This window comes from Engystomops pustulosus, chromosome 8 (assembly GCF_040894005.1).
Source record: "Engystomops pustulosus chromosome 8, aEngPut4.maternal, whole genome shotgun sequence".
Lineage (NCBI taxonomy): Eukaryota > Metazoa > Chordata > Amphibia > Anura > Leptodactylidae > Engystomops > Engystomops pustulosus.
In genome coordinates, this window is record NC_092418.1 from 9,409,049 (window position 1) to 9,433,264 (window position 24,216).

Genomic DNA, 24,216 nt, shown 5'->3' on the forward strand with positions numbered 1-24,216 from the left:
TGTGTCATGCAGCATCATAATGGGGAAGGGTTAAGCAAATTTGTCTAGCATCCGATGTGCCCTGGTTGGTCAGTTCCAGTATCTGGACAGATAATGTCCTGGGCGTTGAGTTTCGATATGAGGGATGAAGCCTTCTTGGAATCAGGAATGTTGTTCTTTTCCTGGATATAGGGTGTTGGCTGTGTGGATGCCGGCGCCATCTTAAGTAACATATCTGAGCATATTGCTGAGGAGGAAAAACTTTAGTATTTGCCAGCTATATAAAAGTATAAAAATATAAAACTATAAGCTCATGTACAGATATTCCCCTTCACATAACGAGCCATGCACCTGTGTGACCATGGTCAGATTTCTGTATATGGAAAGTTGTATAACTTTTTATAAACTTTTTACAGTAACATTAATTTGCTGAAATGGGAACACCTCTTTAAGGTAACGTTGTGTTTCCAAGTTATTACCTCATGTAATATCTGATCTTGGCTGGAGACTTGGATTTCTATAAAATGCATCCAAAAAGAATAGTGGGAATGCTGCCTCAGGATTTTAAAAAAGTCAAGTATTTAAAAGGGGTTTCCAGACAGGGCCGGCGTAAGGGGGATGGCAAACTGGAGATTAGCCTAGGGCCCCCTTTCCTAAAGGGGCCCCCAGGATGTGGACTATTGTGGGCAGAGGATCTATTGCTCCTATAATACCCCTTGGTTGATGCCCGGGTGCAGATGCTGATCATCCATCTCCTGTCTATATATCCATCATCTATCTGTCTAGTTACTATCTATATATCTGTATCTAACCATCTATCTATATATCTGTATCTAACCATCTATCTATATATCTGTATCTAACCATCTATCTATATATCTGTATCTAGTCATCTATCTATATATCTGTATCTAACCATCTATCTATATATCTGTATCTAATCATCTATCTATATATCTGTATCTAACCATCTATATATCTGTATCTAGTCATCTATCTATATATCTGTATCTAGCCATCTATCTATATATCTGTATCTAACCATCTATCTATATATCTGTATCTAACCATCTATCTATATATCTGTATCTAACCATCTATCTATATATCTGTATCTAGCCATCTATCTATATATCTGTATCTAATCATCTATCATTGGACGTATTGCAATATGTCCAGAATTCAGCCGTATATCCAGAAACGACAATACGGTCGTGTGCATGAGGCCTAATGGAGCAGACAGCCGTGCATGACCGTTCTTCTCCATTAATCTCTGTGGAGCTGATGGAGATCGGTGAGCGCTGCATGTAAGTGCATTGTCCGTGTATAATGTGCTGTGCGGGGAGTCACTAAGATCCTGCGCCCGATATCCTGCTTGTGTCGCTTCCCCGCTCAGGTCCCCACAGTTCACCTTCTTCTTCCTGGTGCATGTAAGTGAATTGTCCATGTATAATGTGCTGTGCGGGGAGTCACTAAGATCCTGCGCCCGATATCCTGCATGTGTCGCTTCCCCGCTCAGGTCCCCGGAGTTCACCTTCTTCTTCCTGGTGCATGTACGTGCATTGTCCGTGTATAATGTGCTGTGCGGGGAGTCACTAAGATCGTGCGCCCAATATCCTGCATGTGTCACTTCCCCGCTCAGGTCCCTGGAGTTCACCTTCTTCTTCCTGGTGCATGTAAGTGCATTGTTTGCGTATAATGCGCTGTGCGGGGAGTCACTAAGATCCTGCGCCCGATATCCTGCATGTGTCACTTCCCCACTCAGGTCCCCGGAGTTCACCTTCTTCTTCCTGGTGCATGTAAGTGCATTGTCTGCGTATAATGCGCTGTGCGGGGAGTCACTAAGATCGTGCGTCCGATATCCTGCATGTGTCGCTTCCCCGCTCAGGTCCCCGGAGTTCACCTTCTTCTTCCTCGTGCATGTAAGTGCATTGTCCGTGTATAATGCGCTGTGCGGGGAGTCACTAAGATCCTGCGCCCGATATCCTGCATGTGTCGCTTCCCCGCTCAGGTCCCCGGAGTTCACCTTCTTCTTCCTGGTGCATGTAAGTGCATTGTCCGTGTGTAATGCGCTGTGCGGGGAGTCACTAAGATCCTGCGCCCGATATCCTGCATGTGTCGCTTCCCCGCTCAGGTCCCCGGAGTTCACCTTCTTCTTCCTGGTGCATGTAAGTGCATTGTCTGCGTATAATGCGCTGTGCAGGGAGTCACTAAGATCCTGCGCCCGATATCCTGCATGTGTCGCTTCCCCGCTCAGGTCCCCGGAGTTCACCTTCTTCTTCCTCGTGCATGTAAGTGCATTGTCCGTGTATAATGCGCTGTGCGGGGAGTCACTAAGATCCTGCGCCCGATATCCTGCATGTGTCGCTTACCCGCTCAGGTCCCCGGAGTTCACCTTCTTCTTCCTGGTGCATGTAAGTGCATTGTCCGTGTATAATGCGCTGTGCGGGGAGTCACTAAGATCCTGCCCCGATATCCTGCATGTGTCGCTTCCCCGCTCAGGTCCCTTGAGTTCACCTTCTTCTTCCTGGTGCATGTAAGTGCATTGTCCGTGTATAATGCGCTGTGCGGGGAGTCTCTAAGATCCTGAGCCTGATATCCTGCAAGTGTCACTTCCCCGCTCAGGTCCCAGGAGTTCACCTTCTTCTTCCTGGTGCATGTAAGTGCATTGTCCGTGTATAATGCGCTGTGCGGGGAGTCACTAAGATTGTGCCCCGATATCTTGCATGTGTTGCTTCCCCGCTCAGGTCCCTGGAGTTCACCTTCTTCTTCCTGGTGCATGTAAGTGCTGATCTTGCGAATTATTTTTTAAATTGCACGGTTTTTCAGAATCCGTCAGGTTGTCCGACGGCCGCGCCCCCCGATTTCTGATGCGTGAAAGCCGGCGCGATGCACCAAAATCTGATTGCGTGTGCCAAAATCCCGGGCAATTCGGCGCAAAACGGAAATATTCAGGAAACCCCACGAAAGTGCGGCGTTCAGACCATTAGTAAATGAGCCCCAATGTGAGGAAATGGGTTGAATCTGTGTTGTATCGGCCTTTTCTAATCTCTGATATATAAGATATAAATAGGAAAGACTGGAAATGTAACAAGGTAAATCCCTTTAACCCTGGTTTCGCTCTTGCAGGCCGCGCCCTGGACATCACCGTTCCTCCGTCTCACATTGAGGAGCTTCACACCGATGCTCTTCTGTCTTGCACCTTCAAAGTGGAGAAACCTCCGGTAAATATTCAGTTCTTGGCCGTCTTCTGGTACTTCAGAGGAAAGGAGATTGTAAGATATGACAGTAAAACAACGAGGTCTACGGGATCACGATTTACCATGGATGAGCAGGAGCTCAGGAGGGGAAATGCTTCTCTGACCATTAATGATGTCACCATCTCTGATGAAGGCTCCTACAAGTGCACAGTGGTCTACAGTCCCAATAGTCAGGAGAAGGAGATCCAGCTACGTGTCCTGGGTAAGTAGGTGATAGCTCCACATAACTTACTGTGATATGTGCACAGACCCGTGTAAGGCTCAGCACCTCTGTGTAATGGACATATAGGCCCTCGACGTACCACTGGATGGAGCTTCCTACAAGCACATACATCATGGACCTTCAGGATCATAACACTAGTGTTATCACTAAAGTTTTGACACGTCCTCAAGTGCACTTGGAGTTACATCAAGACATATTTCACAGTCCTGCTGCTACTAACGACATACACAAAGATCTGATTACACATCTCTCCAGGGACAATAGCTAATACTGGCTGCACAGAGCACAGCAGTGTTAAAACATACCTCCAGTTCATGTGGAGAAGCTTCAATCCTGAAATAGAAATCCATATTTCACAGTCCTGTTGCTACTAACGACATACACAAAGATCTGATTGCAAATCTCTCCAGGGATAATAGCTAATACTGGTTACTTGGAGCACAGCAGTGTGAGAACACACATCCAGTTCATGTGGAGAAGCTTCAATCCTGAAATAGAAATCCATATTTCACAGTCCTGCTGCTACTAACAACATACACAAAGGTCTGATTACACTGTGTGATGTAACACTGATCATAATTAAATGCAATGGGAAATACATTTTCGGTATGAATCTTTCATTTCCATGATTTCAGCCGTTCCAGTGGTCACAATACAAAAACACGCCGTCCTGAGAGGTGAGACGAGTCTCCTCCAATGTTCTATCACTAACTTCTACCCAAATGATATGAAGGTGACGTGGCTGAAGAACGGTCAGACCCTGAGTGCATCCGTGATATCAGAAGACAAGATGAACGCAGACCAGACATATACAAGGCTCAGCTCCGCAAACGTCACCTTTCTAGAGGAACAAGGAAATCCAAAACTTACCTGTCAGGTGGAACATGAGTATCTTCAGGAAGCGGTCAAAGATGTCTACATAGTGCAGTTTGGAGGTAAGTACAGCACAGCAGGTATAGTAAGTGATCGGTCTGGAATGTCCATGTCTCAGACCTTATCCAAGACGACACGGTATATAATAATCCAACATAAAATATGTAAAACTGATGGTGGGAATGGCAGGGCATTTTTCCGTGATGACAGGTTCTAAAAGGGCGTGTAATGCTCAACATAAATCATGTTTTTGTTAGTCCTTAAATCGTTTTACTTCTTTACAATCATTTAGTTTATCTTACCTGACTCCCTGCCAGAATCCTGTGCTGAGTCCTGGGGGGAGCATTTCAAATTTACATTGCATCGCTCCTCCCTCCTCTTTAAAAGAGCCCCTCCCACATCCTCTTTCTCCTCCTCCCTCCCCCTATTAACCAATCATTTAGAGTTGAAGATTTTTCCCCCGGGACTCAGCAGAGGATTCTGGCAGGGAGCCAGGTAACATAAACAGAAGGATTGTAAAGAAGTAAAACAATTTAAAGAGGACCTGTCACCCCATTTATCGGCACTAGGAGCTGCTTACTAAAGTAAGCAGCTCCTAGTGCTTGATCAAACACTGCAGTGTTAGAGTGATAGCGTTACCGGAAACCTCTGGTAACGCTATTTAACACTGCGGCAGGGTATAGTGTAATTGTCGGACAGCTCGCGCGCGCGGCAGTCACTGCCGGCCTATGGAGCGAGCGGGGTGGTCCGGGGAAGGGGCAGTGCCTCGGACCGCCCCCTCATGAATACATCGGACAGCTTTGCAAGCTTTCCGATAATTACACTGTACCCCGCCGCAGTGTTTGATAGAGTTACCGGAGGTTTCTGGTAACGCTATCACTGTAACACTGCGGCGTTTGATCAAGCACTAGGAGCTGCGCACTTTAGTAACATCTCCTAGTGCTGATAAATGGGGTGACAGGTCCTCTTTAAAGGTCTAACCAAATCCTGATTCAAATTAAGCATCACATACCTGTCGTCACTGATAAAACCCTGATGAAGGGTTTTGCTTACGGCTGTTGTGACACAATTGTGGTGCTGCGCAGTAATAAATATGGTATAAACTAGTAACACTCACCACTGCGCCACTTTGGGGGCAGAGTTTTCAAAAGTGTCAGACAAAATGCAACCACAACACAATTATGGCGCAATCACTTAATGAACTTTGTGGGCCAATGGGGCTCATTTACTAAGGGTCCGAATCGCGCACTTTCGTCGGGTTTCCTGATCAGATTGTGGCGCATCGGCGCCAGCTTTCACGCAACAGAAATGGGGAGGCGTGGCCGTCGGACAACCCGACGGATTCGGAAAAAACGCGGAATTTAAAAAAGAATTTGTGTCGCAAGATCAGCACTTACATGCACGGGACAAAGAAGGTGAACTCCGGTGGACCTAGGCACAGCAGCGATACCTGCTGGATATCGGGTGCACGATCTTAGTGAATCCCGGCAGAGCCGATTCCTCCTCGGACAATGCGCTGAGGGATCGCGACTGGACCGGGTAAGTAAATGTGCCCCATTATGGTTACTTTGTGTTCCTAGTGGAAGGGTTGACTACTCTACTTTCTATAGGCCTCCTGCAAAATACCAAATTAGGATAAAGCACTTCCTATACAGTAACCAATGCATTGTCTCTCCCCAGCCGCCCCCATCGTCAACATCAAGACTTCCAGGACTATCGATGGTAACGAACAGATTTATACATGTGAAGCAACAGACTATTCCCCAGAAAACGTGACCATGCGCTGGTTGTTGGATGGGAAATTAATCGATTATCCCAGAAAAAGGGAAAATGGAAAATTTCATAGAGAAATTTATTACCGAATTCAGACCGAAGGAGTCAACCAACCATCAAAGATCTCCTGCGAGGTCCTACACGAGACGTCACAACGGCCTATAACCAGGACAGAGGACGTCATAGTGGATCGTAAGTCAGAGAAATGACCATATGGTGTGAATGTATCATTCATTATGAGAAGATTCTCGGCACAGGATGAGGGTGATGGTCACAGATTATGACACGTCGCTCTCCTGCAGTTCATAGTTTACATTGTAGAGGTCGAGGCTTTGAAGATGATATTCATCAGAGATGTGAAGACGCATTGTAGCATGGATAATGGCTGGAGTAAGTCCGGATACTCTGGGACATTTGGGTTGGGAATCTAAAGAGGACCATCCACTGCCTCCACCAACTGGAACTCTACAACCTTTAGTAGTTGTTGCTCCACTCATTCCGATCAAGGTGATTATCGTCAGTCAGATGGGAGAATCCACGTTGTCTGCTCCAGCCAAGGACCCCCCATTGGGCAGTGTAGACCCCGATTATCATAGCTTAGGATATGCTATGCTCTTCAATGTGTTCTCTCTCATGTCAATCTCAGCTCTTGGTACAGTCATGTTGTGTGATTTGTGCTTCCACAAGTTCTCTTTGTCCTTGCAGGTGAATGTAAGAGATCCTGCCATTCCGGCTTCATTGGGGTCTTAGTATTATTACTGGTGGTGTCACTCCCAGCCGTCTGGTATTTCACAAAGAGAGGTGAGACGCGTCATCATCATCATCATCAATGTTCATAGAAAGATGAAGATTCCCAAAGAATTTCTTCTTGTGATGTCCAGGCACCAAATATCAAAATTAGATATTTTTTCACTGAATCCTTTTTGCTTTTTTTTGTATGGGTCTGGGGATCAGGGCATCTACTGGTTCTCACACTTCTGCCTCTGTAGTATGAGGCCTCTTTCACACTTGTGTTTTTCATGTGCGAGTTCCGCTCATGCTTTTGACGTTCCAAATTTGCATTTCACTCTGTCCCATTGTTTTCCACGGGCTTGATTTTTTTTGCTTTTTGTTTTCACGCGCGTGCAGGCAGTTGTAGCGTGTGGGTCACAGTGCATTAGAGTCACCATGTTCTGCTGACTGTGAGACAAGTTTATTAATTTAACTTTTCATTTAATATAATTTACTTTTAATTTTTATACATTACATTTATAATTATAAATGTAATCATAATTTACTTAATTTACTTTGTGAGCAAAGTTACTGCAGACCCTGCTCTCTCGTTTCACTCTTTCTATTAGTTGGATTAGCAAAACCAAAATTTGGCACAATTTTCGAGTTCAAGTTAAGCCCTGCCCCCTTCTGCTGTAGCCCTCCCTAATGGCCACAAACCTTTTTTTTTTTAAATAAAAGTTGAAAACCACTTGATAAATGTGACACACATCCATGTTACCAGAGCCCATCGTGGAGCTGGTACCGGGAGCCGTTGCGGGTAAATTTGTTCTCCTTGCTCCAGACACAATGGTTTAGCAGAATTCCAGGAAACCTCCTTACAGTGGAGAAATTTCTTAGTAATTTGTTTGTAAGTGGTGAAATTTCCAAACAGATTTAATAAAAATAACCTTATTTCTGCAGTTTTCCGGCGGTTTCAGGTGAGTCCCATTCACATGAGAGAGACTGAAGATGGCAACAACGTGACCTTGTACTGTACGGCTTCCAACTGCGCGAAGGAGCCGCTGATGACCTGGACCATCAAGGAGAAAGATAAAGAAGAGATGGAGATCACGGATAATAATCAGGAGAGGGATGAAGAAACTCCTCTCGTAGGAAGCGTAAAAAGCTCTGGCTACACCATGAGAACAGAGCGGTCACACGGGGACAAGCTCCACCATGTCATGTCTTCTCTCAGCTTTGCACCAACTGGTCTGAAACACAGAGAGATAGCGGTGACCTGCAAATTCCAGTGTGATGGGAGAAGTCAGGAGAAGAGCTGGACGTGCAGCTTCCCCATACGTAAGAGAAGGACCTGTTTCTCCTTATCTGTCAGTCACACTGTTTTCTATAGTCAGTAAAGTAGATGTTGATCTTGGAGGTGAAGAATCCTTTTCTAGTCCTCGATCACTAAACAGAAGGTGACCTGGAGCGTAATGAGCCCTTTATGTTGAATCTGTCAAGTTTTGCCCTTGTTCACACAACCTCAGGTTCTCTAATAACTGATAAAACTCACAGAGTTGAGCTCAGAAGAAATCAGACTAAGCCAATGTATGGTATAATATCTCAATCTCTGCAAGGATAGGCAGATGTGTGATGCTTTATTCACATCACAAAGGATTTTACAGAAACCCTCAGTGGGCTTGACCTGGGCTTGGTTAGTTAAAGATAAGAAGTAATGTCCATAGTTCATTGGTTAGTAAATTATAATATGATCATCGTAGGAACAAAGGCTCTGTTTCTTTTCGGAGTGGGTGGGATTGTAAATCAGCCAAGGCCACATTCTTTCACTGCACAGCTCTGTTATCAATCTTCATCCATAGTCTGGCCTCATCTTAGTTTTCAGCATTTAGCAAGTAGATGAAAAATAAGAACATTTTCATTAAACATAAAATAATACTTCACAAATCTAACTTCATTACTCCTATTAGTTGGCCTCGTTTACGTGTAAAAATAACATTGCAAATTCGCTTCAAATTAGGCCTCATTTACTTTACATGTGGAGGTGGAATAGTCGCGATAATAATCACAAGTTTTTGCAATGTGCAAGGATTTGCGATGATTTCAGTGCACTGATAAATGTGTTTTTTAGGTAGGAGTGAGGGGAACTTCTGCTCCTACACAGAGGCTTAGCTGAGCTCGCAGATCTGCAGAGTAAAGTTTGGATAGGGACATAAAAAACCCAGCCCCCTCAACAGGAAGTAGTGGTCTATGTATAGAAATTACAGTATGTGGCAGGGAGGCTGAGTGCAGGAAGTCCCGGGGTTACATACAGGATTAGGTCTAAGGGTTTGTTCTTCAGTTGAATTTGTATGTAGTGTGGAACAGGAATATTCTCTATGGGGTAACTCCAGACAAATTATTTTTTGGTCCCTGAGACAATTGGATCTAAAAAGATTTGGGTTGATGAGGAAATAAGGATTAATAATAAAGCTTCATTGCAGAACCCTTCCATCTGAAGACTGGAGCCCGGGACTGAATTACAGTAGATTTCAGGCGTCCAGAGAGGCACAGTGGGTAGTGGTCTGTTTGTAACTAGGGGTTGTCTTTAAGTCGGGGACCACCTGTATTGTTGAAAAAGGTAAAAATAAGATATATGTCCAGTAATAACGCTGCTTTGTTATCTGCAGGTAAACCCGAAGTCTCCGGCCCGGTGCTCATGTCTCTGGGTGACAATGGGGACGTCCTGTGCTCTCTCTCTCTGCAGAAGGTTTATCCTAAACGTATGAAGATACAATGGAGCCACGGCCTGGGACAATTCCAGGAGGTAGAGACAAATCATGAGACTTTTATAAGAAATGATGACATGACATACAATGTGAGAAGTGAGTGCAGGGTTCCCGGTCATCTCTTCAAAGATGAAGGGTTCAGAGTCCGAGCTGCATGGAGCCACGAAGGAGAATCCGGACAACGGGAAGCGACAATAACAGGTGAGAGCTTCTCCATTACTAACAGGGTATCACAATAGAAAAACTTAACACAATTTACAAAAATAAACTTAATTCTCCGCTCTCCATTCCTTATTCCGGTTGTTGCCTCATTCTGTAATTTAATCAGCAGCCGCTTTTATCTTCTGGGGCGATGAGGCGCTATACACGCATGTGACCACTGCAGCCAATCATTGCTGACTGTGCCGATACGTGACTCTGTGTCACATGACTGCTGAGGCCAGTGATTGGCTGCTGTAGTCATGTGACTGCATAGTGTAGCACTGGGGAGCACTGGTGTGGAGGTGCATGGATAAATTATAAATATTTATAGATCCGTATAATTGTGTTAATTTGCGTTTCAGATACCCAATGGCGTCCAGTGATGGGAGAGATGGCAATCCCTCCATTCATAGATGGTAAAGAGGCCAAGCTGCAATGCCAGGTCTCCGGGTACTTCCCTAATGTTCTGGATGTGAAGTGGTTACGGAGAGACGCAGGAGGTCCGGATCCATGTGTTATATCTGCCAGTGAGAAATACATCATCCCAGAGATGGAGGCCACACAACAAGAGGACAAGACGTTCTCCTACACGGCCTGTCTGGTCGTATCTGTGTCTGCACCTACAGATCACGGGTCAGAATTCATCTGTCGGGTGAGACACCCCAGTCTGAAGACTCCGCAGGAGCAGAGAAGCGGGGAGCTCCGGGTGATCGGTGAGTGCTATATACCTGCTATAACAAGCTTTATACATATATCACTGACCACAGAGATTATACAGAGTGATACAGACCAAAGCCTCAAATAAAGGAAATCCTTGGTGCACATGGCCGAGCTTACAATGATGTTCACCAGTGGCGCCCACAGGGCAGTGATAGGGAACCCCTTCTGCTGAAGTTATTGAGATGCTGTGGCCAGCATGGAGTTAAACATTCTGGCTTGTAGCTTCTTCTGAGCAGATGTCTATTGTTCCCGACAGGGGACACTAGGATAGACTGCTGTACAAAGGACATAAAGGAGGTAGAGATCCCTCTTACATCCTTACTCATCACTGAGCCATCATCTTTCAGGTAGAGTCACAGACAGATAAAGCGTTTAAGGTGCTAAAACGTGAAGGTAGCGATGAGGCATTACAGGATTATAGAGAGAAAAATAAATCCTGTAAAAAGCAGATAAAGGCCACAAAAATAGAGACTGAGAGAAATATTGCCAGGGAGAGCAAAAATAATCCCAAATTATTTTTCAAGTATATAAATGATAAGAAACTAAAAACAGAGAGTGTGGGACCCCTTATAAATAACATGGGGGTCATGGTGGAAGGAGATGAGGAAAGGGCCAATCTACGGAATGTCGCCTTCTCAACTGTCTTTACCCAGGAAAATCCCCTGGTGGAAGACACAATGAGGAATAATGTTAATTCTTTTTATAATGTCAACAGTTTAACCCAGGAAGAGGTACGGCGCCGCCTCGCAACCATTAAGATAGATAAATCACCTGGGCCAGATGGCATACACCCCCGGGTTCTGCATGAATTATATACGGTGATAGACAAACCGTTATTTTTAATATTTGAAGATTCACTGAGGACTGGTTATGTTCCACAGGACTGGCGCATAGCAAATGTGGTACCAATACAGGCAGTCCCCGGGTTACATACAAGATAGGGTCTGGAGGTTTGTTCTTAAGTTGAATTTGTATGTAAGTCGAAACTGTATATTTTATAATTGAAGTTCTAGACAAATTTTCTTCTTTTGCCCCAGTGACAATTGGAGTTTAAAATTTTTTGCTGTAAATGGACCAATAATTATCAATAAAGCTTCATTACAGACACCTTACAGCTGATCATTGCAGTCTGGGGCTATAGTAAAGCATCCAGAGAGCTTCACCAGAGGTCACAGTGGGCAGAGGGGTCTGTCTGTAACTATGGGTTGTCTGTAAGTCGGGTGTCTTTAAGTAGGGGACCGCCTGTATACAAAAAAGGATCAAATAGCGATCCTGGAAACTACAGACCCGTGAGTCTAACTGCTGTGGTGGGGAAAATATTTGAGGGGTTTATTAGAGATGCTATCCTGGAGTATCTCACTGTGCACAACCTTATAACCCAGCGTCAGCATGGGTTTATGAGAGATCGGTCCTGTCAGACTAATCTGATTGGTTTCTACGAGGAGGTAAGTTCAAGACTGGATCTGGGGGACGCTGTGGATGTTGTATATCTGGACTTCTCAAAGGCATTTGACACCGTGCCACATAAAAGGTTGGTATATAAAATGAGACTGCTGGGAATAGGAGAAAATCTGTGTATTTGGGTAAGTAATTGGCTTAATGATAGAAAACAGAGGGTGGTCATTAATGGCACATTCTCAGATTGGGTTGATGTTACCAGTGGAGTGCCACAGGGGTCAGTATTGGGGCCACTTCTTTTTAATATTTTTATTAATGACCTTGTAGTGGGTTTACACAGTCAAGTTTCAATATTTGCAGATGATACTAAGCTGTGTAAAGTAATAAATACTGAGGTCGATAGTTTAGCATTACAGAGGGATTTGTGGAAGCTTGAGGGATGGGCAGAGAAATGGTTGATGAGGTTTAATGTAGATAAATGTAAAGTTATGCACTTGGGCCATGGAAACAAAAAGTATAATTATGTTCTAAAAGGTCAATTACTTAGTAAAACTGAAGCTGAAAAGGACTTGGGGGTATTGGTGGATGGTAAACTTAATTTTAGTGACCAGAGCCAGGAGGCTGCTGCTAAAGCAAATAAAATAATGGGATGTATCAAGAGAGGAATAGATTCTCATGATAAAGACATAGTTCTGCCCTTATACAAATCCCTGGTCAGACCACACATGGAAAATTGTGCACAGTTTTGGGCACCAGTGTATAAAAAGGATATAGTAGAGCTGGAACGGGTGCAGAGGAGAGCAACCAGGATTATTAGGGGAATGGGGGAACTAGAATACACTGACAGATTAAAAAATTTGGGATTATTCAGTTTAGAAAAAAGACGACTGAGGGGAGACCTCATTACAATGTACAAATACCTGAACGGACAGTACAAGGATCTCTCCAAAGATCTTTTTATACCTCGGCCTGTGACCAGGACAAGGGGGCATCCTCTACGCCTAGAGGAGAGGCGATTCTACCATCACCATAGACAGGGGGCATCCTCTACACCTAGAGGAGAGGAGGTTCTACCATCACCATAGACAGGGGACATCCTCTACGCCTAGAGGAGAGGAGGCTCTACCATCACCATAGACAGGGGGCATCCTCTACACCTAGAGGAGAGGAGGTTCTACCATCACCATAGACAGGGGACATCCTCTACGCCTAGAGGAGAGGAGGCTCTACCATCACCATAGACAGGGGGCATCCTCTACACCTAGAGGAGAGGAGGTTCTACCATCACCATAGACAGGGGACATCCTCTACGCCTAGAGGAGAGGAGGCTCTACCATCACCATAGACAGGGGACATCCTCTACACCTAGAGGAGAGGTGGTCCTACCATCACCATAGACAGGGGGCATCCTCTACACCTAGAGGAGAGGAGGTTCTATCATCACCATAGACAGGGGGCATCCTCTACACCTAGAGGAGAGGAGGTCCTACCATCACCATAGACAAGGGGCATCCTTTACACCTAGAGGAGAGGAGGTTCTACCATCACCATAGACAGGGGGCATCCTCTACACCTAGAGGAGAGGAGGTTGTACCATCACCATAGACAGGGGGCATCCTCTACACCTAGAGGAGAGGTGGTTCTACCATCACCATAGACAGGGGCATCCTCTACACCTAGAGGAGAGGAGGTTCTACCATCACCATAGACAGGGGGCATCCTCTACACCTAGAGGAGAGGTGGTTCTACCATCACCATAGACAGGGGCATCCTCTACACCTAGAGGAGAGGAGGTTCTACCATCACCATAGACAGGGGGCATCCTCTACACCTAGAGGAGAGGAGGTTCTACCATCACCATATACAGGGGGCATCCTCTACACCTAGAGGAGAGGAGGTTCTACCATCACCATAGACAGGGGGCATCCTCTACACCTAGAGGAGAGGAGGTTCTACCATCACCATAGACAGGGGACATCCTCTACACCTAGAGGAGAGGAGGTTCTACCATCATCATAGACAGGGGGCATCCTCTACACCTAGAGGAGAGGTGGTTCTACCATCACCATAGACAGGGGCATCCTCTATACCTAGAGGAGAGGAGGTTCTACCATCACCATAGACAGGGGGCATCCTCTACACCTAGAGGAGAGGTGGTTCTACCATCACCATAGACAGGGGACATCCTCTACACCTAGAGGAGAGGTGGTTCTACCATCACCATAGACAGGGGGCATCCTCTACACCTAAAAGAGATGAGGATCTACCATTACCCTAGACAGGGGACATCCTCTACACCTAGAGGAGAGGAGGTTCTACCATCACCATAGACAGGGGGCATCCTCTGCGCCTAGAGGAGAGGAGGTTCTACCATCACCATAGACAGGGGACATCCTCTACACCTAGAGGAGAGGAGGTTCTACCATCACCATAGACAGGGGGCATCCTCTACACCTAGAGGAGAGGTGGTTCTACCATCACCATAGACAGGGGGCATCCTCTACACCTAGAGGAGAGGAGGTTCTACCATCACCATAGACAGGGGGCATCCTCTACACCTAGAGGAGAGGAGGTTCTACCATCACCATAGACAGGGGGCATCCTCTACAACTAGAGGAGAGGTGGTTCTACCATCACCATAGACAGGGGGCATCCTCTACACCTAGAGGAGAGGAGGTTCTACCATCACCATAGACAGGGGGCATCCTCTACACCTAGAGGAGAGGAGGTTCTACCATCACCATAGACAGGGGGCATCCTCTACAACTAGAGGAGAGGAGGTTCTACCATCACCATAGACAGGGGGCATCCTCTACACCTAGAGGAGAGGAGGTTCTACCATCACCATAGACAGGGACATCCTCTACACCTAGAGGAGAGGAGGTTCTACCATCGCCATAGACAGGGGGCATCCTGTACACCTAGAGGAGAGGAGGTTCTACCATCACCATAGACAGGGGAATCCTCTACACCTAGAGGAGAGGAGGTTCTACCATCACCATAGACAGGGGACATCCTCTACACCTAGAGGAGAGGAGGTTCTACCATCACCATAGACAGGGGGCATCCTGTACACCTAGAGGAGAGGAGGTTCTACTATCACCATAGACAGGGGGCATCCTCTACACCTAGAGGAGAGGCGATTCTATCATCACCATAGACAAGGGGCATCCTCTACACCTAGAGGAGAGGAGGTTCTACCATCACCATAGACAGGGGGCATCCTCTACACCTAGAGTAGAGGAGATTCTACCATCACCATAGACAAGGGGCATCCTCTACAACTAGAGGAGAGGGGGTTCTACCATCACCATAGTCAGGGGGCATCCTCTACACCTAGAGGAGCGGAGGTTCTACCATCACCATAGACAGGGGGCATCCTCTACACCTAGAGGAGAGGAGGTTCTACCATCACCATAGACAGGGGACCTCCTCTACACCTAGAGGAGAGGAGGTTCTGCCACCACCATAGACAGGGGGCATCCTCTACACCTAGAGGAGAGGAGGTTCTACCATCACCATAGACAGGGGACATCCTCTACACCTAGAGGAGAGGAGGTTCTACCATCACCATAGACAGGGTGCATCCTCTACACCTAGAGGAGAGGAGGTCCTACCATCACCATAGACAGGGAGCATCCTCTCCACCTAGAGGAGAGGAGGTTCTACCATCACCATAGACAGAGGACATCCTCTACACCTAGAGGAGAGGAGGTTCTACCATCACCATAGACAGGGTGCATCCTCTACACCTAGAGGAGAGGAGGTCCTACCATCACCATAGACAGGGTGCATCCTCTACACCTAGAGGAGAGGAGGTCCTACCATCACCATAGACAGGGAGCATCCTCTCCACCTAGAGGAGAGGAGGTTCTACCATCACCATAGACAGGGTGCATCCTCTACACCTAGAGGAGAGGAGGTCCTACCATCACCATAGACAGGGAGCATCCTCTCCACCTAGAGGAGAGGAGGTTCTACCATCACCATAGACAGGGGACATCCTCTACACCTAGAGGAGAGGAGGTTCTACCATCACCATAGACAGAGGACATCCTCTACACCTAGAGTAGAGGAGATTCTACCATCACCATAGACAAGGGGCATCCTCTACAACTAGAGGAGAGGAGGATCTACCACCACCATAGACAGGGGGCATCCTCTACACCTAGAGGAGCGGAGGTTCTATCATCACCATAGACAGGGAGCATCCTCTCCACCTAGAGGAGAGGAGGTTCTACCATCACCATAGACAGGGGACATCCTCTACACCTAGAGGAGAGGAGGTTCTACCATCACTATAGACAGGGGGCATCCTCTACACCTAGAGGAGAGGAGGTTCTACCATCACCATAGACAGGGGCATCCTCTACACCTAGAGGAGAGGAGATTCTACCATCACCATAGACAAAGGTTCTGTACTGTAAGAGCAGTGAGACTATGGAACTCTCTGCCGCAGGAGGTTGTAATGGCGGACTCTATGTACATGTTCAAGAGAGGCCTGGATGACTTTCTGGAGAGAAAAAATATCACAGGTTATGGGGATAAAACATTTATTTAATTCTTAAAGGTTGGACTTGATGGACTTGCGTCTCCTTCCAGCCTTATATACTATGATACTATGATACTATGACATGTAGGACGGCTGTGATCTAGAACCTAGAATTATGCCCGGAGCTTCATATAGAGAACATGTGTCGTGTATGTATGTAGCTACATAGTTCGTTATGTTGAAAATAGACCTGTCCATTTTTTTGTTAAACCACTACAGTAAGACCATATAGAGTACAGAACTCAAATGACAGCAAACGGGTCATGCAGGACCCTAACGGATGATAAGGTGTGAAAAAGATAAAGGGACAGACATACACTCACCGGCCACTTTATTAGGTCCACCATGCTAGTAACGGGTTGGACCCCCTTTTGCCTTCAGAACTGCCTCAATTCTTCGTGGCATAGATACAACAAGGTGCTGGAAGCTCCTCAGAGATTTTGGTCCATATTGACATGATGGCATCACACAGTTGCCGCAGATTTGTCGGCTGCACATCCATGATGCGAATCTCCCGTTCCACCACATCCCAAAGATGCTCTATTGGATTGAGATGTGGTGACTGTGGAGGCCATTTGTGTCCAGTGACCTCATTGTCATGTTCAAGAAACCAGTCTGAGATGATTCCAGCTTTATGACATGGCGCATTATCCTGCTGAAAGTAGCCATCAGATGTTACAGGGTACATTGTGCTCATAAAGGGATGGACATGGGCAGCAACAATACTCAGGTAGACTGTGGCATTGTACCAAGGGGCCCAAAGAGTGCCAAGAAAATATTCCCCACACCATGACACCACCACCAGCCTGACCCGCTGATACAAGGCAGGATGGATCCATGCTTTCATGTTGTTGACGCCAAATTCTGACCCTACCATCCGAATGTCGCAGCAGAAATCGAGACTCATCAGACCAGGCAACGTTTTTCCAATCTTCTACTGTCCAGTTTCGATGAGCTTGTGCAAATTGTAGCCTCAGTTTCCTGTTCTTAGCTGAAAGGAGTGGCACCAGGTGTGGTCTTCTGCTGCTGTAGCCCATCTGCCTCAAAGTTCGACGTACTGTGCGTTCAGAGATGCTCTTCTGTCTACCTTGGTTGTAACGGGTGGCGATTTGAGTCACTGTTGCCTTTCTATCAGCTCGAACCAGTCTGCCCATTCTCCTCTGACCTGTGGCATCAACAAGGCATTTCCGCCCACAGAACTGCCACTCACTGGATGTTTTTTCTTTTTCGGACCATTCTCTGTAAACCCTAGAGATGGTTGTGCGTGAAAATCCCAGTAGATCATCAGTTTCTGAAATACTCAGACCAGCCCTTCAGGCACCAACAACCATGCCACGTTCAAAGGCCACAAATCACCTTTCTTCCCATACTGATGCTCGGTTTGAACTGCAGGAGATTGTCTTGACCATGTCTACATGCCTAAATGCACTGAGTTGCCGCCATCTGATTGGCTGATTAGAAATTAAGTGTTAACTAGCAGTTGGACAGGTGTACCTAATAAAGTGGCCGGTGAGTGTACATGGGCCACTCTGTAGCTCACCCTGGGCAGCAGAAAAGTTCGGATTGACCCCTGGATGTCTGGAGAGCCCGGGAGTTGACAGAAAATATTGGTAGATTTGGGGATAAGAAGCTGCACCTGGCACAAAGAGTTGAGATGCTGAACGCAGATCTTCTAGACTAAGGAGACACTTAGATGTAGGACGTAGACAATTATTGGTTTCCAGAAACTAACAAAGTCTGATGTAAGGCTCCGGGGCAGAAGGGGTGTAGACAAAAAGGGTGTGACAGATTACGCAACATTTACGCCAAATATCTGTAGTGAAGGCCAAAAGACTCGACGTAGGAATATCCACCGGCTGACCCCATATCATCACCCTGGGAGACTTTACATCCAGAGTCCCCTATCTCTGCTCCGTCCAAGAGACTACATGACGGGAATGTAGACAGCGATATCAGGACTGTCAGTCCCCCCTCGCAGTTGGTGCCGTTAGGACAGTCCAGTCTATATTCCTACAGTCATGTGATTTATTCCTTTCTTTGTATGGTGCAGGGATCCTCGCTGTGAACGTCGTGCGTCTGAATACGGATAAACTGCGAGCAGAAGTGATACATGTAAACCCAGATAATGGGGAATATCTAAAGATCACATGGAGCAGATGTGAGGACAAGAAAGTCTATCAGAAATATGAAGACACCGAAGTAGAAGAGGAAAAGATTAGCAGCAATGCCGGCTCCTCCACGCGTTATAGCCGGATTTATGTAGAGTCTAAAAAGAAAAAAAAATACTATAGAGTGATGGTGGAGCACAGCGCCTCGAGCCGCGTGGTGGAGAAGAACATCCTGCGAGAGAACGGTAAGGAACATACGGTCCGGTATCAGGACCGTGCGGATAGAGACAAGTGGACCCCACGTTTGCATTCAGTTTTGGCCCGTGCCACCCGGATATATCACCGGATTGGCAGCTGGACATCCAATACAGTAGATGCCCCCAGCTACTCGCCATATGATGGGCCAGAGGTGTTATAGCCATAGCTAGTTGCCAGGCTCATGTGTGGCTGCCAATCCGGCAATATATCCGGGTAGTGCAAGCCAAACCCGAACGCAAACATGGGGTCAGCTCATCTCCAACTGGAGATAGTGGAGGGGATTTACCATTGTAAACGCCAGTCTTCATGGCCCCCCACCAGTGTACCACGTGCCGTGCCTACTAACAAGCTCCCGGAGAGGGCGGCCCTCCGTATGATTACCGACATGTTTGACTTATATAGACCAAGCCAAACCCGGTCTTAAAATCTGGATCTGGAGGCTAGTGCCAGTGCCAGACAAGTTTCTCCTGGGGGGGAAGAGGGAGGGCACGAGGGGCTGAGAGCTTTTAAAATCAAAGGATTAAACTTATTTTGTACTTATTTTTTCCCATCCAGATGAATTCTATCTGATTGACAAGGAGGAAAGGAAGACTCTGTTACTACAAGTATCTGAGCAGGTTCCAGGTGATGAAGGTTTTACACTGACTTCTCTGTAATATTATTCACATATAATCATGTCTTTGATAATCTTTAGTCGTTTGCACATCTTCCCCCCAGGGTCGGCTCCAGGTGTCAGTAGCCCCTGGGTGACAGACCCTCAGTTGGCTCCTTTGCAGTGAACTCATGTGGCGGCATTAAAAATTCAGAAACTAAAACAGTCTCCTGTTCCCTAAATTATTCCCTATTTTATAATCCCAACACCCCCCTCATAGGTATTTTATATAAAGCCCCCCATAGCCCCTATGGATTCATTATGTAACGCATTATGTGGGCCCCCCCCCCCCCCAGCAGCTCTGGGCCCCCGGCACTTGCCCAGGTATGCCCAGTGCTAGCGCCGGCCCTGTTCCCCTCTTCTCCTCTATCCCCTCAGCTAATCCTGTATATCGTGGTCTCTTGTCACTTGACTCATTTCTCTGTTTGCTTCCTAGGAAAAAAAAAGATAATAACATTGAGACACCAAAAGTAAGTATCTTGTATCACAGTAGGTTATGTTCAGTAAATAGTCAAGTCCAACCTATTATCCACATGACCAATAAGTTCCTTCCCGAAGAAGTGGCTGCCATATTGACGACCCCTAGTTACCCTTCTGCCCCCTCTGACCTCTGGTGACCTCTCTGGATGTTACTATAGTCCCAGGCTGCAATGATCAGCTGTAAGGAGTCTGTAACGAAGCTTTATAGATAATTCTTGGTCCCATTACAGCAAAAAATTTGAAAATCCAGTTGTCACTGCGACAATTTTGTCTGGAACTACAATGATACAAAATACAGTTTCGACTTACATACAAATTCAATTTAAGAACAAACCTATGGACCCTATCCTGTACGTAACCCGGGGACTTCCTGTACATTACATTTCCATCTATTTGTGTAATTCCTCTCTCTGCCAGGTCCCGATGTCTCTCCAGTCACCTTCATCCGTAAATCTGCTGGGACTTGTATGTGATGGATTATGTCTTCTTACTGCAGAGAAGGAGAAGAAAAATCACCTGATGGGAAAAAAGCTGAGAAAAAAAAATTTAAAAAAAAGGAAAAAAAACCCTAAGAAATCGCCCGCTCTCCATGATGTCTCCCAATGAAGGAAGAGTCTCCCTGCTTTCCATGTATCTGCTGACAGTTCTATAGAAGCCGATACAGAGTATCCATCGTATCCTGTGTATACAGTCCCATTACACGGCATCCGGCTCTCCTGTACGTGTCACTAGATGGATAAATGTCTGGACTTTCTTCCTCACATCTATAATAATACATCTCCTGACATGTAGATGATGTGTTTCATTGTACAGTGTTGTGTCACCGCTCTGTGCCTTCGTCTGCCCCCTGGGATCCGGCTCTGTAAAGAATCAGTCTCCCTCCCCATCTGACACCACCGCTGCCATAGTATATGCCATGTGTATAGAAGTAATGTACTGATGTTAGTAAAGACTGTGAATAATACGTCAGGTATTGTAGAGGTTCTCTCTATATACTGAAGGTGTTCTGTAGTGTGTACCCCCCCCACCGGAGCCATGACCCCTGATGTAGGTTATAAGGGGCATCACTGCTGTGTTATCAGTATATACTGACGTTATGTCAATGTTTTAAAGCTATTATTATTCAGTATTATTACACTACGTACTGTGAACTAAATAAAACTGGTTTAGTGTATTAGTATTTCAACTTTTTTGTTCTTGCTGTTGTACTCATCCCTTTAAATAGGACACTATGTACAATCTGCTCAGCTCCTCCTGCTCTATAACATGCTGCCTGCAGATAGGCCACTATGTACAATCTGCTCATCTCTCTGCTGTATAACATGCTGCCTGCAGATATGACACTATGTACAATCTGCTCAGCTCCTCCTGCTCTATAACATGCTGCCTGCAGATAGGACACTATGTATAATATGCTCAGCTTCTCCTGCTCTATAACATGCTGCCTGCAGATAGGCCACTATGTACAATCTGCTCAGCTCCTCCTGCTCTATAACATGCTGCCTGCAGATATGACACTATGTACAATCTGCTCAGCTCCTCCTGCTCTATAACATGCTGCCTGCAGATAGGACACTATGTACAATCTGCTCAGCTCCTCCTGCTCTATAACATGCTGCCTGCAGATAGGACACTACTATCGAACGTTAGGGTTGCCCTAAAATTCGCAGGCATTGAAGTAGTGACAGCAGATCCTCTAGGAGGTAACAGAAACAAAACCCTAATGCAACACGAAAGTAGATGCATCATTAGGTTTGATGCTATGGGGCCGCTGGGCATGAATGATAGAAACGATTTTAGCGTTTTTTTATGACACGGGTGCCCATCCCCCTTCTATCCCATACTATAAAATATACTATAAAATGTACTGTATCTGTTGCTACGTTACCCCTATGACAACTATGTACTAGCGCTGTCTATTCTCTAGCTGTATAAGAATATACTTTTTGTATTTGTTTTTAACTTCACTATGTTACATTTTAATGTCGATGCACATGTTCCCTTTCCTACCTTGTTTACACTGTCTCCTTGACGACAGCCGCCGGCGCTCTCGCATATATTCTGCGCGTCGCAGGCGGATGACGTCAACGGCTTGAAGATGCGCTAGCAAGCGCGAAACGGCCCGTCGCCGTATGGCTCCAGTGTTCCCCCTGTACCACACCGCTTTGCTGAATAAAAAGAAGTAGTTCCACCAGTCCGGTGAGTGCCGCCTCTTCTTCTCTCTATTTGCATATCTTGTTTAATCCCTGAACTGAGTGGTTTTGCTAAAAAAAACTATTATAAAATTCAGGACCTTTGGAAAGTTGGGTGCCCTGGCTGGCTGCCGTACACAAACACATTACTTCCACATACAGAGGGGCTGCCTGAACTGTCCAGACAGGACTAATCTACCTGAGATGGATGACTCATACACAGCAGCTGGAGATTGATTACTTCTGCCTGTCAGGGATAACACAGTGATGACATCATTCTCTGAGCAGTGTATAATTATGGTAAGAGGAGAAATGCCAGAGCCTCATTATCATAATTTTCAGATTGTTTTTTTTCAGCGCTCGGATGATGGATTAAACAAGATATGTTTCTGCATCAATGTGGTAGATTTCCTTTAAGGACCTTCTGCTAAACTTTTCACAATCCTAGAAAATACTTTGACCTTCTCTAGTGACTGATGTCTATCGGAGCACAAAGAGGAACGAGCTGCTCGGCTCTCGGGATTGTCTGTCAAGCTTCTTATGTTTTTGAGGTCAATCATATCAGCTTTAGGGCACAGATTGGTTTTCTCTTCATGGCTTCAGTGATTTTTCACTGATACCTTACTGATACGTCTTCTGTATACAATGCGGATTGTCATCCACCCCAAAAAATCTGCATCCAACAAGTATGTGAGTTTTTAATGAAGATTTGTGTATTTATTGTTGTGTTTTTTATGGAGATTTTACACGTGTTTTTTTACCTGTTTCGTTTCATCTGATTTCAAGTAAAAATCTGCATCAAATTTGCAACATGGTACAGATTTGATGCAGATTTTTTGCTGATTTGATGCAGATTTTCACTCTCCCATTGACTTCAATGTAAAAAAACCCCCACCCACCTGAGGGTGTGTTCCCACATTCAGTTTTTCAGATGAAGTTTTTGATGTACAGACCAGAATTGAAGTAAAAAATAGAGGTATGGTCACCGTTGGGGTCCACGTCTCGTCCCATCGCATCCGAGTTTCCATTCAAACGCATGCCATTGCTTACTGATCACATGTTTCACTGCAAACGCCAATGTGTTTCGAGCCGAGACACGGCCCCAATGTGTGACTGCACCCTCAATGATATGTTTGTTATATATCAATATAAATAGATATTTCTTGCAATTCTTAATTTGAGTATTAAGAGCCACGATGATGAGCAATGTTCAAAAAATCAGAAGAGCTGATCCCTCGTGGCAGATGAAAAGTAGAAAAACATTTTATGGACTTCAACAAAGATAGAGTAACAATTCGGATTTAAAAATATAAAGAAAAATAAAGTTACAAAAAGTAAAATTGAAATAAAATTAAAGTATCGGTCTGACAACGTGGTGTGGAGCAAAGCTTGAGAGAGTGAAGAGTCATTGGGGCGGATTTATTTACCCGGTCCGTTCGCAATCCAGTGGTGCGTTCTCTGCGGTGGATTCGGGTCCGGCCGGGATTCATCAAGGCAGTTCCTCCGACGTCCACCAGGTGGCACTGCTGCGCTGAAGTTTCCTGAAATGCACTGAAGTTCACGATCCTATCCTGGATGAAGGTGAGTGCAAGCTCCGCGACAATTTCCTTTTTTAAATGTTTTTCTGATTCCGTCACGTTTTCGCTCGGCCACGCCCCCCGATTTCCGTCGCGTGCATACCAGCACAGATGCGCCACAATCCGATCGCGTGCGCCAAAATCCCGGGGCAATTCAGGTACAATCGGCGCAAATCAGAAATATTCGGGTAACATGTTGGGAAAACGCGAATCGGGCCCTTAGTAAATGACCCCCTTTGTGTGGAGACATGGGCACTCATTTATTAAGGGTCCGAATCGCGCATTTTCGTCGTGTTTCCCAAATTTTTCCGATCTGCGCCGATTTGCAGCGATCAGATTGTGGTGCATCAGTGTCGGCTTGCGTGCGACAGAAATCAGGGGGGCGTGGCCGTCGGAAAACCCGATGGTTTAGTAAGAAGCGCAGAATTTAAAAAAGAATTTGTGTCGCAAGAATAGCACTCACATACACCGAGACGGGGGAGGTGAACTCC

At 45.9% G+C, this 24,216-nt stretch overlaps 1 protein-coding gene and 1 long non-coding RNA gene across 3 annotated transcripts in view; one reads left to right on the top strand and one right to left on the bottom strand.

Annotated features, from left to right (window-relative positions):
• The window catches only part of LOC140074612 (uncharacterized), a 34,051-nt gene extending 12,909 nt beyond the window's left edge, over positions 1–21,142 (top strand). The window contains exons 2-12 of one of the 2 annotated variants that reach the window (XM_072119633.1): positions 3,109–3,441; positions 4,098–4,397; positions 6,016–6,300; positions 6,814–6,909; positions 7,783–8,160; positions 9,489–9,788; positions 10,151–10,501; positions 18,509–18,811; positions 19,380–19,448; positions 19,913–19,946; positions 20,453–21,142. In XM_072119633.1, coding sequence (XP_071975734.1) covers positions 3,109–3,441; positions 4,098–4,397; positions 6,016–6,300; positions 6,814–6,909; positions 7,783–8,160; positions 9,489–9,788; positions 10,151–10,501; positions 18,509–18,811; positions 19,380–19,448; positions 19,913–19,946; positions 20,453–20,528 — 2,525 coding nt within the window. In that variant the 3' untranslated portion in view covers positions 20,529–21,142. Of the gene's footprint in view, positions 1–3,108; positions 3,442–4,097; positions 4,398–6,015; positions 6,301–6,813; positions 6,910–7,782; positions 8,161–9,488; positions 9,789–10,150; positions 10,502–18,508; positions 18,812–19,379; positions 19,449–19,912; positions 19,947–20,373 lie in introns of both variants that reach the window. The other variant, XM_072119634.1, reaches the window with a different exon arrangement.
• On the bottom strand, positions 8,411–22,138 carry LOC140074615 (uncharacterized). Its single transcript, XR_011849218.1, has 3 exons — positions 21,967–22,138; positions 20,396–20,446; positions 8,411–8,692 (listed from the first exon to the last, which is right to left on the bottom strand). It is a non-coding gene; the product is annotated as an uncharacterized lncRNA (long non-coding RNA).
• Between the last annotated feature and the right edge of the window lie 2,078 nt (positions 22,139–24,216).